Consider the following 17,427-nt stretch of genomic DNA (forward strand, 5'->3'; position numbering starts at 1 on the left):
CTCCTTCCTTAATCAGTGTCTCAGTCTTTTCAGAGTCAGTGTTGAAGCCTGAGTGTTTAGTCTTTTCATCAACTGTATTTATTTTTGTGTCCTTGTCCCCTTGCTACGTACATCTGGGCTCTCATCACAACTACTTCTGCATTATAGAATACATGCTGTCTTCCACTCCTTCTGCATATGTTTCCATATTTCTTTCTTGGTTATCTTTACCCTATGCACTCCTTACTACCTATTTTACTTCCTTCCATCCCACTCTCCTGCTGTCTGCTCTAATTTGGGACCTAAACAACATCGTTCTTCTCCAAATGTTAGCTGTCTGTTGAGGATCATCAGCTTCCACTGCTTCCATCAAACCATCATTTTTATACTCATGCCGGTTTCTTTCTATGCCATCATCCTTTTGCAGTCTCTTGAGAGATCAATTTCATTTTCAGGGAGACTAAATCCAGCCATGAAACTCCCTCTGGCTTCTGCGTTCCTTTGTATGACATGACCTATACAACTATCTTCTCATTTTGAAATTTTGTTTTCTACTTATTGTGCCTCAAGTCAAAGCGGAACAAAAGTATCTTTCTTCTCCTCCCCCTGGCCCTTTTCCTTTCAAGTGGGTAGCACCATTAGTCGCTATGAACCTACTATGCCCCAACCCTTGTGCCTGTTTTGGACTTGTTTCTTTTTCTTGACAATGTTAATAATCTTTTGTGACTTCATTGTTCATAAACCACTTAATTCTTAGCTCTGAAGATCATCACTCATATGTCTTTCTCCACACTGCATTTTTGGTTCACACTTGTAACTATGAAACTTTCACCTTTTCTTTCACCTAAACATTTCACTGATTGGTCAGAGTGGACTGGGAATACCTTTCTGATATGATTTGTCCTGTGCCTTTAAATTTTTCCCTGCCTTATCTCCTGTGTTCTCTCCTGTTTCCCATCTGGCTTCTTGAAGTACTTCAGTATGTCCTGTTGAGAATCATCGTCCAGTGGTGGGCTGGATTAAGTCTATCAATACACTATGCCTCATGCCAAAGCTTTTTTATTTCCTGTACGCAGCTGAAATTGGCACTGTTAAGGGCATTGCAGTGTCATTTCCTTTGATCCTGACAAATGCACTTTCTTATCCATTTGAAAAACTGCAAAGATCATTTTCCTCATTTGTTGCCTAACCCCCCACTATAATCCTTCCTGGTATTACCCCACCCTAAACTCATCTACTGTCTCTTCTTCTTTGAGCTCAAGCCTGTCACCAGTTTTCTGTCAATCTACTCTCATTAATACATTAATCTCTCACAGAGATTAGCCAGTGCTGCTACCCGTTATGTTCTGGTTGTTGTGGGTGTTTTTGAACAAACAGCTTTGTGCCTTTCTCTGGTGTTGTTCACTGTTGGTTCAGTAAGCTCCTGGGGACCATTCTTAAAGCTGTGTGTTATGTTTCAGACTTCAGTGGTCATCGATCACTTGATGCCACTTCTAGTAAGTTAAATGTAGATGTGCAATGTACTGTACAATGTACTGTACAAAGTCGAATGTAGGATTTTTAGTGGCTTTTGGTATGGGATGGTGGTGAGTTTTTTAAGTATCAATGAGTACAATGGGGCTCTGTTCTATGAGTGGGGCTAAAACATTATATTAATGCAAATAAAACCCTTCATCAGACATTCTAAGAGAAGTTCTTATATGCTTTTAACTTAAAACCATAATTATGTTCTTCCTCAATGCTTGAAAGACTAAGTTAAACAACTTTGAGAAGTAAAATTCATTTTTAATTCCTTCTAAGTTTTACTTTCCACTGTGTTTCTCTTTTCAGTTATGCCAATGTAAAGAAGTGCAGCAATGAAGGACGTGCTTTGATGCAACTGGACTTTCAACAATTCTTAATGAAACTAGAGAAGTTAACAGACATTAGACCTATTCCAGATAAAGAATTTGTGGAGACCTACATTAAAGCATACTACCTAGCAGAAAATGACATGGAAGGCTGGATAAAAGAACATAGGGTAAGAGTTAAATTTGCATTCTTTTACTGTCAAAAAATGTAGAGAACTAGAGCAAAATTAAGTTGAAAACATTTGTGTGCTGTTAGGAATATGCCAAAGTCCACATCTTGATCATCAAAAAGTATGGCTTGAAACCACACCATGAAGTTTTACTTCACCTTTAGGAGTAGATTGCTTAAACTAAGTTGTAAAGCACAATGGATAAGAGTTTTTCTCTAGGTAAGAGCTTATTCTTCCTCCACTTAATAATACTGAATCAGGACCAACATGGCTGTCCAAGATAAGGCTTCATTTGTGTTTTGAATGCATTTGGCATGCTTTCATGGTAGCATAACCTAACAGTTATAACAGGACTGTATAAGTAATAGTCACATGCTGTTAGAGCTGCCCACTGTTGAAGTGAAAAGTCTTCTAAAATGGACCACTTTGAAATCTGTATTTTGGGATTACTTGAAATCACGTTAGAGATAGATGAAGGAAACTCATCTTTAATATAGTTTTCCTTGTTTTACCTGGAGCCACAAGAGAGATTGTGAGCTGTCGTTTGGTGTCCTACCTGGAAAAATGCTTGTTTAAATTTACTGGTGGAAGCTATATTTTTGATGGTGTTAGGTATAAAGGTAGGACTGGCAAATGTGGTGTTTTGTCAGGTGTTAAGAATTCTTGTCTTAACATTTTTGCTATTTTTCTTCCTTTATCATGTACTGAAATTAACATTGTTTGGAAAACCTGTAGACAGAAATACTTAGAAGCTTGTTGGAGCTGAGAAGTCAAAATTAAAAAAGATTATCAACTTTCATCACAGTTTGTTTAGAAAAATGTTTTTGTGTTAAAAGCTTATCCTATTTGCATATGTATTAGCCACCACACTGCCCAAAGAATGGAAAATACATTAAAAGTTGATTTATATACGTATGTATTCATAGAATTACTTTCTATGAACTCAGTCCAGCACTACTAAAGTTGTAAGCATTTTCCATTATAATCTGCCATGTAGCAAAATACAGTTTTGTCCTCTGCCTCACCTGTGAAAACTATCCAGACCTGACTTAAATACCACTTTAAATCTCCCTTGTGTACTGACTGCTTCTATCAGCTGAAAAGTCCACAGTGTGTATGCCTGAGGTTAATTTTCTATGTTTGTCTCGTGTTTTATTCTGCCATAACATGATTTGCTTTTATTTGCCAGGAATATTCCACTAAGCAGTTGACCAATCTGGTGAATGTCTGTCTGGGCTCCCACATCAACAAAAAGGCAAGACAGAAGCTGCTAGCCACTATTGATGACATAGACAGGCCTAAAAGATAACTGGAGAAAGCTACTTTCCCTGTGACTTGTATCTTTTTCTGTTCATGTGAAGCATGCAGACAAATCTCTCGTGGACTAATGACAGCATTCTCTTAAAAAACATTATGCATGACCTTTCTTACCAGCATTGGAAACACACTCAAGTGGCATAATGTTCTAAAATATGACTTTTCTAATCTGTAGAATTATTTTCTGTTGTATTTCTTCCTTTTTTTTTTTTTTCTGTTATATGCCCTTACTAAAGGGCCACTTGTTTGTGTATCATTGGTGAGCTGTATATTTTGCAAAATTGTATACTGTAAGTAATATCAAAGTCAGAGAGAAATACGTTGGCTTAATATATAGATGATGCTCTTTTTTAATAAAAGGGCTACTTGAAAAAATTATTTCTTTCCTCCCTGCTTTCACCCTCAGAATTTGTGCTTTATAATGGACTAGTGTAAAATGAAAGGAAATGTACAATATTTGATCGATGTATCTTGCATGTAGATTAAGAGTGCAGATCAACTAAATACTCTTATGTTAAAGCCTCTCTTCTTCATATGTATTTAAAAATATCTGTTTATTTCAGAATTAACTTAGTCATATAAAAATGATTGACTTCAGATTAATAGAAGGTAATAAATACTGTACACTAATATAATTTCTTTGTGAGACTTTATTTTCCTAATTCAACAATGCAAAATGTCATTTATGATATAAATTAGTACTGTTCCTTTCATAGCACTTTTACCCCTCTGCCAGTCTTCCCTGTTCTAAAGCAATAATGCCAGGGAATTGGAATAATCAGGGTTTGGGTTTTTTTCTGAAGGTTTGGGTTGATACTAAAATAATCTTACTATTTCCTGCTCATCCTGAGCAAAGCAAAATTGCTTGGCTGCATTTTTGTCCTAGAAATCAGTTTGTCAGAGCATCACAGACTCCACTGAAGTTTTCAGGTTTGCGTTTGGTTTTCAGTATGTAAAGTTTTAGATTTTTAATTTTTTTTTTTTTGGTGATAATTACTCTTTTCTGTAGCTTAATTTCCTCTTCAGAAGTCAACTGAGCATCATTGTGTGAGTGCAGTTAAAGCCTGTATACAGTTCTAGAAGAATGATAGAATTTACATCTTAAATACTGATTGTGTAGTATTCAGCTCCCTTATTCATCTGTATTTTAAAGGAAGTAATATTTAAACCCAAATTTAACACCATTCTTTATTGACCATGCTGTCATGCTGAGTTCTATATAAAACTTGTTTAGTGGCGTGTCCATGTATGTGTTGGAGCTGAATCACTTTTACCCTCATTAAAAAGGTGGTTCAAAAAAAGAAGAGTGTACTTGAGTTTGAAAGTGTGGACTTCTGCGTCAGATCCTGAACAAGAGTTCTCGGATGAAATAAAAAGGGATCAGAGATGATTAGTTTGTAATCTGTTTCAATAGTCTTCTCCTGGATGAAATAAGACATTTAAATACCTTTACTAGAGCTTTGGTGGGCTGAACACATGATTAATTTCTCCTGAACTATTTAGGTCGCTGTAATTTGATTGCTTACCAAAAGGTAGGAGTATAAGCACTGATTGAAATGTAGGGTCAAGGAAGGAGGTGAGCATGAATCATAGTAAGGAGTAATTTTTTGTAGTGTGTCTATAGTTTGACTTGTTATTTTTAAGTAAGCCCCCAAATAAAAGAATGTGTAAGATGGAGTGTTAAATCCGTGTCTGATCTTCATTCATATATGCCTCAAAAATGATTGCTTTCCAGTGGAACCTTCCCTTGCTGCCCAGGATTGATGCTAAGGGAGAAGCTGCATAGCTCAATGGCCTACATACACTCTCAGATATATGATTTAGTTGCCCTCTGTGGAGTCAGGAGTTGGACTCAATGATCCTCATGGGTCCCTTCAAACTCATTATATTCTTCTATATAACTTGGTTCTGAGTGACTAATGAAGCCAAGTTTGGCTAAATGTTGAATTATTAAATTACTGAAGGTCTGTTTGGTAGTTTCCACCCTCTGCTGTGCAAATTCTTTACAAACCATTTATTTTTGAGCATCTATCTCTGTACATCTTCATTCTAGAGAATAAGAAGCCTCTTATACTGCCTTTTCTGCAATAGAGAATATGGTTTAAATATCCTTTATGTTTTAGAGGAGTGTTTTGGAATACTCTAATAATAGAAGATTATTTCCTTCAGTCTCCAAGGAGAAAGACCACTGCTCTGGAGGCAGGCAATGCATCTGTTGGTCTTTTAGCCTAATGAAGAATCTAAATCCTATTCCCCACACAAGGAATACGCTGATATTTGCCAAACTCAGCTGGAGCATAGATTACCAGTTTTCAAGTCCATGGTTAGGCAAAGCCTGTGACTGCTCTGATGAGCATACAGCTGGCTTTTCTACAGTCAGCTTCTCTCAGCCTCATCTAATGGTGATGCTGTTTTCCAAAGAAGCAACTACTGGGACAAAAAAAGGGGGAAGCCAACCTATGGGTTGCTGTGATCGTGGTGTAAGATTCAAGTCTTTGCTTTGGTGTAGGTTTAATTATTCAAAGCAGAATGGCATTGTTGGGAAAGATGGTCTTGGATCAGCAGTGCTTCAGCTGATGACATAGTGCCCAGAGCAGCCCCCGGCGGTGTAAATTCATGTGCCTGATCTGGGTAGGGTCTTGGATGCTCCGCAATTTCAGATGAGTAGCTAGATTTCCACGTAACCGACTGTTCTGCATTCTGACGTTCCTGCATGGGAGAGAGTCTTCCCACGTGTAAAATAAAAGCTTGGTTTGCTTCTGATCTGCAATGGGAAAAAGTAGGCCCTGGGCAGATGTGCTTAGCAAACCCTGGATGTGGGGTGTAGGTTATAGCTTGTGAACACCTCTGGAAGAACACCTTTCCTTCTTTTATCCCTATCCTTAGGGGAGAAAAAGGGATGAGTGATCAATGGCTGACTCAAAGCTGTCTGTGGAAGGTTTGCATCTCCTTTTAATTTTCACAGATGTGAATGACAAATGCATGTCCTGTCATACTGAATGCAAAGCTGTGGGTGTGGGTTGTGCTTTTGGCTTGTCCTTGTGCCACAAGGATTATAAAGATCCTGTCCTCTTACCATGGAAGCGATATTTGGTGACTTTCCCCTTTCAGACCTTGCTCATGGTTAGTGTTTATAAAGTTTCTGTATTGCTGTACAATAAAAAGCTGTACTTTGGTAGCTCAAACTTTGAATAAAGCCCATTAAATTGATAAATAGTGCTGTCTCTTTCCAAAATCTTCAAAAGGCCAAAAGTCAGCAGGCACCTGCCATATTATAAATGTTGCAAGCAGAGATGGACCAACAAATGCAGATTTATTGTGTGTGGGTGATGATATCTATTTTATTTATAACCACTGCTTGAAACAGCATAGCATAAAGACTAAACATTGCACCAGACACTAGGATTACAATGCAAGTATGGAAATAATGCAGTTTGCAAACAGCAAAGTTTCCATGCTTGCTGGCTATTTAAGGGTATTTGTGAGTGTTGGTTTTGCAGTGTGAGAGCTGGTTTTCCTCACAGCAGGGACATGGTTTTTAAGGATCTCCTGCTCTTCTTAGAGATCTTGAAGTGTGATGTGGAGCAGCATCTTTAAATCATGCTAAAGACTTCACAAATCTCTGTTTGGTTTTTTTGTTTTTATAAATAGGCATTAAACCAACATGTCATAAAAGTACACGCCTGAGAAACTAAAGAGATGAGTAACCTCTTCTGTTGGGTGGTGGATCCATTGTTCAGTTTTACTTCAATTGAGTATTCTGTCCAGTCCCAGAGAGTTTACATGTATAAGCTAAACTAAAAACAGTTGGATGTGAACTGAATTTGAATCTACTTGGCTGTTCTGTTAAAGAAAGTCCCGAGTACCCCTAAGCTCTGCTGGATCAGTCTGAAACTTTTGATCTGAATGTATATGTGAAAGAAAAACATCTTTCAGAACAGAGATGTATAGATCTGTGTGTTAAATTTGTAGATCATCATGCATAGATTTCAATCTTATCAGATTTAAAACTGGCAAACAACTGTCTAAACGTGTTGATCTTTGAAATACAAAATATATGAGCAAGGTGAAGGTCTAGAAGAGATGCAGGGAAGTGCCTCTTTTCACTAAGCACAAAATTAATGGATGATCAGATGTGCAAAATGACTGCAGGTATTTCTGAAGATCTTTTTTACAATAAAACCGAAGGTTCATACTTGTATGCATTTCGTGCTCTATATCTCTAGTAATTTCTATTCATAAGTACTACTATTCATAAATAAGTCTACCCATTAATTCTATTTTGGTAAAGAATAAAACAGAATTGTCACCTCAGCCTTAAAATAAAAAGGATCCTCGTAAAGGAAAGAAATTATCCTGTGGCTGCTCTCTGATAGTTGTCGGGATGCCGTGTAGAATATGCACCATAAAACTGTTCCTTTTGAAATTCATCCATATTTTAAAGCATAAATATATACACACACACACAGAGCTTTGTGTGCAATGTAATTCAACACTGGGGACCACAAAATAGAATGGCAAAATTCAACAAGCAGCAACACATTATTGGTTTCTCCACCGTCACTTATGTTAATAACTTGTGGGTTGGAGGATGGGCATAATCAAGCTGAGAGGCAGTGGTATGTCAGCATGGTGAACATGCAGCTCACTCTGGGACAGCTCACTGTTCTCTTGGAACCTGAAACCTCAATAGACACGGGAATTTTCATCACCTGATGCAGTGATTAGCACAGCACAAGCACCTCTGAGTTTTCAGAATTGTTTATTTCTTAAAGTGTAGGAGAATATCATTGATGTAAATGAGTTTGACCAGGGGCGGCTTCCTGGCCCTGAGCTGCCAACATCTGTCTCCTCCAGAGCAGTGAGAATATTTAAGCAGCCAAATGCTCCAACCAGCTGAGGATTCATGGATGGTTTATAATGTGCTATATTTCAACTAGACAAAATTGTTGCTGTGAATAGTAATGCCTCATAGCTGGAATGCCGTTAGCCCTTCCTTCCCCCATGTGTTCAGAAAGCCAGCAAGTTTTGCCGGTGTCTCTGCTGTTCCGCAGGTACTTCCTTCTCTGAGTTTACTGAGCCTTTAAGCTAACATACATTTATTTTCAGTGAGATGTTTACTGGTGCTTTCTATTGCTCAGAATCTCTGCAGTAAGAAGCAGGGCAATGCATGTGTGTTCTTGCCTGGATGCACAAAGAAGGCTCTTGCTGTTTGTGGCTGCCCTGGCTGCTGTTCTGGGGGAAGGAGCTCTGCATGTGTGGCACATTTGATAACACTTTAGAGATGCTGCATACCTCAACAGCCAGGTCATGGACCTGTCTTGAGCTTTGATTTAGGTTCTGCTCTGTCTCAGTGCCTGGTGTTTGTTTTATTTTCCTATACTTTATTCCCCTAGCTATAAAAGAAATGATGTGATCTACCATGTTTTATAAAGTGCTATCAGGCCGTGGTTCTGTAGTCACGAGCTGTGACATTTTAATGGCCATCAGTGACTTAACCCCGGAGAACCTGAAACATGAACTCTCTGTGGAGAAAACAACACATTAGGAAACTCCCTTCCCTGTGTCTCAGGCTTTTTAGGTGCTGTTTCATTTGCATTAGGACAGAAGCCAGTAATCTCACACATATTCTTTCTTCCGGTGCTACGTTTCAAACAGCACCAAGCTTTTTGTTTTGTAGTGCTGTTGCCTGTGTAGCAGGGGACCCTGCTATGGCCCAGAAAACATGGTGTTGAGCTATGGATGGGAGTCTTCTAAGAGGTACCTATGCATTAGATTAATTTGCTACTGCCAGAAGTAATAACCAGACAGATTAGATAGGGAAGACTGTGGACAAAATTAAAGGGAGATTTATCTTTATTTTTGAATAAAAGTATGAAAGGATATTAAAAATACCATACACACATGCATCCTGATGGCTGTCCTTCTGTACACCATTATTAAAAGCTCATGCCCTCTGTGTGAATCATGGGAGCAGTTAGCTACTCAGAAGATAAGTACCCTGGAGATACCATGTGGGTACAGACTGAGATGCTTTGTTGGGAGAGGCAGACTTCCAAAGGGACACAAGCTGTAAGGAGGCAACACACTCACCTTAGATCTCATCTTTATTGTGATATTCAACAGGATATCTAGGTAAAGGGTAAAGGTCTAGGTAAAGACCTCTCTTTCTACGTAAGAGGTCTTCACTGTGTCAGTTCTTCTCCCTTCCCATTCTTGCGTAGCTGGAGCCCGTATTTTCCTCCCTACACATCCAGACACCTGGATTCACAGAGGGACCATTTCTGGAGGAGGGTGACTTGGGGAAGTCTACCTAGAGGAGCCCACAGCAGTGCTGCTGGCAAAACTGTTGCTGGAAGAGAGGCCAAGGCTGCTACTGAGGCACGAGGCTCCATGTGGGACACCTCAGGCTGGTTGTAGGTATCTGCTGTCTTTATGAACCAAAAATTTGCTGTTCTGCCAGCAGAACTTCTCACATTGTGGAAAAAAGCCTGGGAAACTCCAGGGATTTTCTTTTCCTTGAAGCACAAGTTATTTTTCTTAAGGCACTGAGTTATGACCTAACTGCCAGAATCAATACGCAAAGGAGCTAGACCAGGAGGGACAAGAATGATATACATGAGACTTCAGATCTTGTTTGCTCACAAAAAAAAAATAGAACACAAAATTCTCAAGCATTTATTTTCTTTACAAAAAACTTTTGGGTTTGTTTTTTTTTTAAAGCCCAAATCTGAGAATGTTCCAAATAAAAGATTCAGGTAAAGAGATCAGGGAAGATTTCTTCCCAATGCCTATCCATGTTTTTTAAATTCTATCTATTCAATAATGGGAAAGGATCGGATAATATCTCTAGAGATTTGATTTTTTTGCAGGCACTAGATTGTTTGATTAGCTTCAGTTGCCTGGGTGAGTGCTCAGACTTGAATCTGGTAGGCTCTTTCAAGATTCTGGGTGATTAGTTCCCATGAACTTGTGTGCTTTTATCTCATATCTTTAGGTTCAGACCCATTTCTGTATTAAATTTCAGTTTTCTGCAATTGAAAGAAGTGTATGAATAATCGAAACACATTTATTAGCCTCTAATGAATGGTCACTAAGGCTGGGAATGGGACTGAGTGACGTGCGTGTGGGAAGTTTTGAAGCCTGCTCTTAGGAATGAGAGAAAAATCTTGAAGTTAAGTAAAATTTTCAGGAGGTCAGTATGTGCCTGGATCACAGCCTGAAAAATACAAGTGCAATCTTCCCTGGGATTATCCGGCACATCATGATGAGTCTTTCTGCTCTCGCTATTTGTGAGGTCAGTAAAGGATTTTCAGGCTGAACTCTTCTACACTGTACCTTTGCATGCTTTCCTGAAAGTGGGCTATTGTTCACATTTGATCTGCTAACAAAGATTACTGTTTTAGGAAAAGTAAATTAAAAAACTTTGTAAGATTGGGCTTCTTTAAAAGTTTTATTAATGTGTTCACCTTGCTTGTACAGTGTGGAATAAAACTGAGATTAAACCATTAGCTGCTTTTATATAAAGCTGACTTGTTAATTTTTAGCATTTTCTTTGTATTCTACAGCGCACTGCATAAACAAAACAACCATATTAGTCATCAGTAGCAGCTTGTGGGGGGAACCCTCATCATTGGCATAATTTACAACTTATGTGAGTATTGCAACAGCACTTGGGTGCTCCAGTCATGGACCACATCATCACCCTGATGGACTTTGAGTAAAAAAATACAGAATAAATGGCTTCTGATGCTTCAACAGGGCTTGAATCTAAAAGAATAACATAGGTGGGGGATGTGTGCATGTTTGGCCAATCTCTGTTGGCTTGTAAATAATCACTGCAGAGAGAGTGCAAGGTCTCATCCTCCCATCCTGCCCCCTTTATGGAGCAACTCAGGAGCCTGGTGTAAGTGTGACAAGTTGCTTGCTAGAGCAATAAATGGGGAGAGATCCCCATTTACTGCACAAGTAAACAGAGACTCGTGTCTGAGCCTGTGCTGCCTGGTGCAAGCACCATCTGCTGAGACAGTCAGGTTTAGCACCGCTGTCAGTCAGGGTGGAGACACCAGCCGCTGAAGTGGAAAGCAGAATCCAGCCCTGCAACTGCCAAAGTGGTGGGCTGTGCCTCTGCGGGATCTTCCTAACCTTCTGGATTGTGCCACCCATTGTGGCTGTGGTGGGCTTCCAAGGAGAGAGCTGGAAATGGCAGGGGCAGCCTGCCAGGGGGAAATTGCAGGGCACTGGACAAAAAAGCAGGCTGGGTGACAAGGACGCAGGGGCTGGAGACCTGTCTGCCAAGAGAAAGGCATCTTCTGGTTTGGGTTACTTCCTTTCCCACACTGTTGAAGCAGGGGAGCAGCCTGAGGGCTGCCACACTCACAGTCACAAGCTCTCTGCTACAGTGCCATGGGAGGACATCCTTCCTAATGAAATCACCAGCCTGTCTCTGCTGCCTGGCTTTTGTATTAGCAGAGTTTAAATTAGACCATCACTCTGAAGCACCAGCCTCTCTTTCCTAGTGACAGTTGAGGAGATGCAAGTAGAATCAGAGAAGCAAATTAATCCAATATCTGATTCATCTAATCTTGGTTCTAATGAAGTGTTTCAAGGAGGCAATGGGGATTTGCTCTTCAGCATGTGCTGGAACTTGGGCTCTGGCTACAGAAGTGTTTCCACATCAGCCTTGGAGCAAGGCTGACCAAGGCTATCAGCAGGGTCTAGAGTGCAGACTGGCAGAGCAGCCAGCCCATGGGCCAAACAGTGTCATCACCTTGCAAGGGCAGTATCTCCAATAAACTCCTGGGCTGGTGAGAGGCAGAGGACTGGGGAGGAAGTGGTAAAAATCTCACTACAAAATAGAAAACCTTTTTATTTACTTAATGATTTTGGGGTGATGAGGCTCAGGACTAGTACAGAGAGGGACTGGAGAAAGGGAAAACATTTTACATGTTTGACAGGATTTTCCATGATCTATACTAATACATGGAGAGGAGGAGGCCAATTGAGGAAAATGGCCTCTCTCTGACCTGCAATGGAGAGGGAACAATAACCCATCTTGTTTCTCTTGTCCACTCTATTAAATCAGCCTAATCCTAGTTTTTTGGTATTCATCTTGAACCATTATTTCATATTCAAACCTATATAAATGGAAATGAAGAATATGTTGTACAGTTTCTTCTAGAAGGTACAGAAAACACTGTTTTTATATAAGCAGTCACTCTTCACTGTGCATTATATACCCACCTGGGTATCAGTGAAAAATCATTTGCAGAATGGGTGTACGAGTATTGCCTGTTGTTTAGAATGCCTATTTTGTGAAAATTATGATAGTCCAAATAATTAGGTGTAACGGAGAGGAAGTATATAGATGCTACAAATTGCAATGAAAAGACTGAATTTGCTCTGGAAGAAGACTTAAGATTTCATTACCCTCATTGCAGTTTCTAAGAGCACGGTAACCTGAAAAGGAAAGGGTCTACTTTGAAATATCACTTTTATTTTGCTTCCTACAATAACTCACTGACAAAAGATAGATAGATTGTTTTTTCAATGCATTGTGTCAGATAATTCTCTCTTCTGGTCCAGCCACTCTCCCCAACTTGACTGAAATGGCAATTTGATTGTACATGTATACATCCCACTATCTTTGTAAATGTATGCCTCAAGGTTTACTGCAGCACCATAGTCTTCATTTTCCCTATGAAATGTAAAGGTCCCAAATGGTTCTGCATGCACAGGAGGAAAGGTGAGATCAGGCAGGTGCCATTGTCATTGCGACCAACAGCAACCAAGCCATTGCCAATGCCACCCCATGATTTGATCTTGTGCCCTTAACTGAAGGAGGAGAGGAAGAAACCTGAGCAAGATCTAACGTGTCTGGAAATGGGATGTTTTTCTGAACACTGGGACATTTAGTCCAATCCAGAAATGCACAATGCTGGCTGGGAACTAAAGCCAGTCAGCCAGCTTGGAAGATGAATTTCCATTGTAAGGGACAAATAGGAAGGAGACCAGAGGGTAAAAGGTGAGGGTCCCTGCTTCCTGCAATCTTGCAAACAAGGTCATCAGATTTTCTTAAAGAGCTTTCTTGTAGCACTAACTATCTGCTGTAGTATGATATAGCTTCAGTTTCACTGTGCTGTTTTGGGTCAAAAAGGAGTATGTCTGAAACTTTCAGTTTCTCACATTGACTTTGAAGGTATGAAGAAATAAATCCCAGAATTCAGAGATGACCATCACGACTAAGATAAAGAGGACTGAAGTAGCACAAGTTCAGAGCTGTTTCTCCAAACACCAACAGAGCACAGAAGGAGTGGGAAGGTGGCAGAGCCTGACCTCAGCCGGTACAAAGGCAGTGAGCAAAAACCCGACTTTGCAGGGAAGGATTTGGGGAAAAAAACCCTAATTAAAATATTGCCTTTCAACCTTTCGTCAAAATATGCCCTCAAATACTAAATCCAGCAATTGAATTCCCATTGCATACAAAAGACTCTGAAACAAGCCTTTGAGATGAAAACCATTAGTAAGGTAAGAAGGAAATGTTTTCCACCACAGAAAGTCAAATGTACTTTTTATTCCATAGAGGCATGCATGTACGCAGGGCCAGTGCTATATGTGAACTCTGTCAGAGTCTCCATCCTAATCCACTTGCAAGTTGAGTCAGTGAAGTACCAATTAACCTCAGGTCATTAATTTTAAATGCACTATCAATTTTCTTTCTTTTTTTCTGTGCTTTTTTAAATTTAACTTCTGTAATGGACTGTGGGGAGAAAAAAAGTTGCTTGGGTCCTTGGCCTTCAGTAAATCTTTTTTAATGCACGAATATCAGGGCTATCATTACCATTATCCTTGGCCTCTGAGCTGCTGAAGACATTTCTCTCTTTACTTTTAGTCTCCATCCTCTATTTCCCCAGCTGAGATGTTTTATCAGGGGAGGGGGAAATGTTGTGTTAGTCCCAGCTCTTATCTTGAGTGAGAATGTGGGTCTATCTTGGCTTTTTTGGGAGAGGGAGAAGGAACAAGACTTCAGGATCTATAAAAACCAAATTTCTGCTTTTGTTTCTGTATTATAATGATTTGATTTTGTTTTATTTTACCTTATTTTAAATTATTTTAAAGATGTTTTCCATATTTTTAGGTCTTATATTTAATTTTTACTGTAAGAGTTTTTTTATTTTAATTGAAGATTTAAAAGAATAAGGTATTTGTTGGGTTTTATAATGTGCTAAGAGATCCTCTGCTGTGAGCTTCTTAGGCACTTGGTAGTATTTCTTGACCTATATATACCATTTGTTATACAATATTTAACTCCTCTTAGGGTTTTAATTTAATAGGGGCTACATTTAGAGCAATCAGCTCAGTGACCATCTCTGAGTTAAGTCTTTCATGAATTCACAGTGCTGAGTCCTTGTTCTAGATACAGCCAGATTTTCTGACACAGTGGGGAATGCCTGGAAGATTTGCCATGACTAAGTTTGCTTTAGGGGAGCTTCATGAGGTTCACCCAATTCGTCTGCCTATTTTAAGCCATATTTAATGGTACTTTTAATAGTGCTATAGGGGTTGATTGCTGACTATTATTATTATTAATCTACATAGTTTTTTTATAGATAGGAGCTTTATTTATTACCTTTAGGAGACTCATCCAGTGGCTTGCTAGCTGCTCAGCTCAGTTGTGTACGCAATGACTTACACTATGAGGAGCTTCCTGTGCAGCTCCTGAGGACAGTCAAACATAGACTGCCCTGGAATGGATTCTTCTGCTTTTGAAAAAAGAATAATAATGTCATGACAGCTGATTTACTCATTGTCTTATCAGCTATTTAAAAAGCCCAAGCATTTATATCTTAAAAACTAACCACACCAAAAATACAAAACTAAAAACCCAAAGCTCCCCACCCCCCCCCCAAGAGAGAAAATCCACAGTTCAATTCTGAAATGTTACCTGCATGCAATGGAGTAGAATAAATCATCAAGGAAATTACAATTCATTTTACCAAACAATGTTATGGGAATCAAAACATATTATATCCAGATAGGTGAGGTTAATTAGGTGATCAAATTGGGTTGAACAGAGAGAAAAGAAATGAATCAATGGCGCTTTATCTCAAATCAGTCAGGGCCAGTGACTTGTTGAAATATGACAGTGAAGCTCTGCAGAACAGGTATCTGGACATAAACTGACCAGATATTTCTCATCTGTCCCTCAGGTGACATTCAGCATGAACAGACATGGTATTTTTCAGTGAGAATATTGCAGCTCAGTGAATTGCAATACCTGCTTTGTTTCAGTTCCTGGCTCCTAACAGTCCCCTGCTTCGGGCTCCCAGTTGAGACCACAGGCTGTGTGGAGGTATCTGGCTGCAGTGTGCATGCTGAGGTCCTGTACTGTCCAAGGATAGGGGAACGGAGCTGTTAAGCACAAGTCACTTACCATGCCAGCGATCCAGCAACTTGCTAGTCTTGCTTCTACTTATAAAGTGACTATACCAAACACGAGTTGGAGGTCCTGAGTTTCTTGAAGGTTTTGAACTTCGCATGCGCAAGATTTCTAATATATACATGTCTGCGTGGGATCACTGCAACTTTGTGTAATTCAAAATGACTCCCTCTGAGTTAAACTACATATTAACCTTCAATGACTCTTCCATGACTGTGAAAGGGGACTGGCTTGGACCTGCCATCCTTGCACACACATTTTCTGAAACCATCAGTGAAACTTCTGGATGACCAAGAATGTGCAGTTGTTCCTAAATTGATTTATGTTAGTTCAAAGAACATAGGGAATGGATCTGCCATTTGATTTAGGAGCTTGCAATGTTGTTTCTCAGAAACATATCTTTGTTAGAACCTGTAATGTCTTTCTACCTGGCACATGAAGGATTTCTACTACTTGCAATATGCTTGTATAGCTCCAGACATACACTAGGAGCTGCAGCATGTTGTCTCTGTTACAAAATGTTAAACCAGTTCTGAATAAAATTAGCCTGTCAATATTTCAAAATAAACTGTGTTAAAAAAATACATTATGCACATTTCTGTACTTCCTCTTTATAACTCAACCCCCTAAGTTTTATGGTTGAGTTTTTGCATTTTTATTAATATTAATTCATATTATTTAGTTTCCGTTTGCTTGGTAACTGTTGACAGGCTTATGCTTGTCATACCCATAATGAATGTAGGAGAATATATAACACAAGCATGAGTCAATTTTACTGCTATCTGCTCAAAACATGCTATCCAGAGCAATTCTTCAAGCTGCTCCACAGTTTACTTCTCTATTTCGCATTCTCCTGTGCCCTTTTCTGGAATCTACTTGCATTCTCCTGCTCCTCTTCTCTTTCTTCCTGCTTTCTTCACCAGGAAAAAGCCTCTTGAATTGCCTATTCCGCTCAGGTCCTGTGTGCATAATGACTAATTCTTAACTTTTATTCCAGTGTGTCAAAAGCTCCACTTGCCCCGAGACAAGCGCCTTTGGCTTTTCCTGAGACATGTGCTATGCAACACAATGAATCATTCTCTGCAGTACAGTGACGTTTGAGAGCCTGAGACAACACAAAATTGATCTGATCTAATAACAGAGTAACTATTCTTAAGAGGTACCGTATAATTGATCTGGATGGGAGGTCAGCTGGGGAAGCAGCTGGGTGGCTAGGAGGGGAGCATTTAGGAGGACTTTACCCTTACACTCAAATCCTTTTTATGGGAAAAACGGAGAAAACTATATGTGAAAACAAGAGTTTGTTGTTGGTTTAATGAAATTTTTAAAAGTATAATAATAATAAACCAGGTTATTAGGGTAGTTACAATGCTATATATTCATATTCCATATATTTAATTGAAATTAATACTGGAAATTCTTGATAACAGAGCTTAAAATGTTACCTAAGAAAATCTCTTTCCTAGTATATTTGTTATGCTCACCCTTGCAATGCTTCTTCAGGTGTCAGGCCAACAGTTTCAGTGTATGCCCCTGTGGAGGGGTTATGAGGAGCTGCCAGTGCCCTGCAGCATTCACTGGGAAAGGTGTTTGATCTCCCTCCTCTTTGCCAGGAGAAATGTAGTGGAAAGTTTTCTCACTCCAGTGTCTTGAGGTCCGCTTGGGCTTATTT

General features: G+C 39.4%; 1 protein-coding gene across 3 annotated transcripts in view; it reads left to right on the plus strand.

The window, feature by feature from the left end:
• VPS50 (VPS50 subunit of EARP/GARPII complex) overlaps positions 1-5,001 on the plus strand; it is an 83,918-nt gene extending 78,917 nt beyond the window's left edge. For all 3 annotated transcript variants that reach the window (XM_030482288.1, XM_030482299.1, XM_030482310.1), the window contains 2 exons: positions 1,810-1,999; positions 3,189-5,001. In XM_030482288.1, the coding sequence (XP_030338148.1) occupies positions 1,810-1,999; positions 3,189-3,308 (310 nt within the window). In that variant the 3' untranslated portion in view covers positions 3,309-5,001. The remainder of the gene's footprint in view (positions 1-1,809; positions 2,000-3,188) is intronic.
• The last annotated feature ends 12,426 nt before the right edge of the window (positions 5,002-17,427 follow it).

This window comes from Strigops habroptila, chromosome 1 (assembly GCF_004027225.2).
Source record: "Strigops habroptila isolate Jane chromosome 1, bStrHab1.2.pri, whole genome shotgun sequence".
Classification (NCBI taxonomy): Eukaryota; Metazoa; Chordata; class Aves; order Psittaciformes; family Psittacidae; genus Strigops; species Strigops habroptila.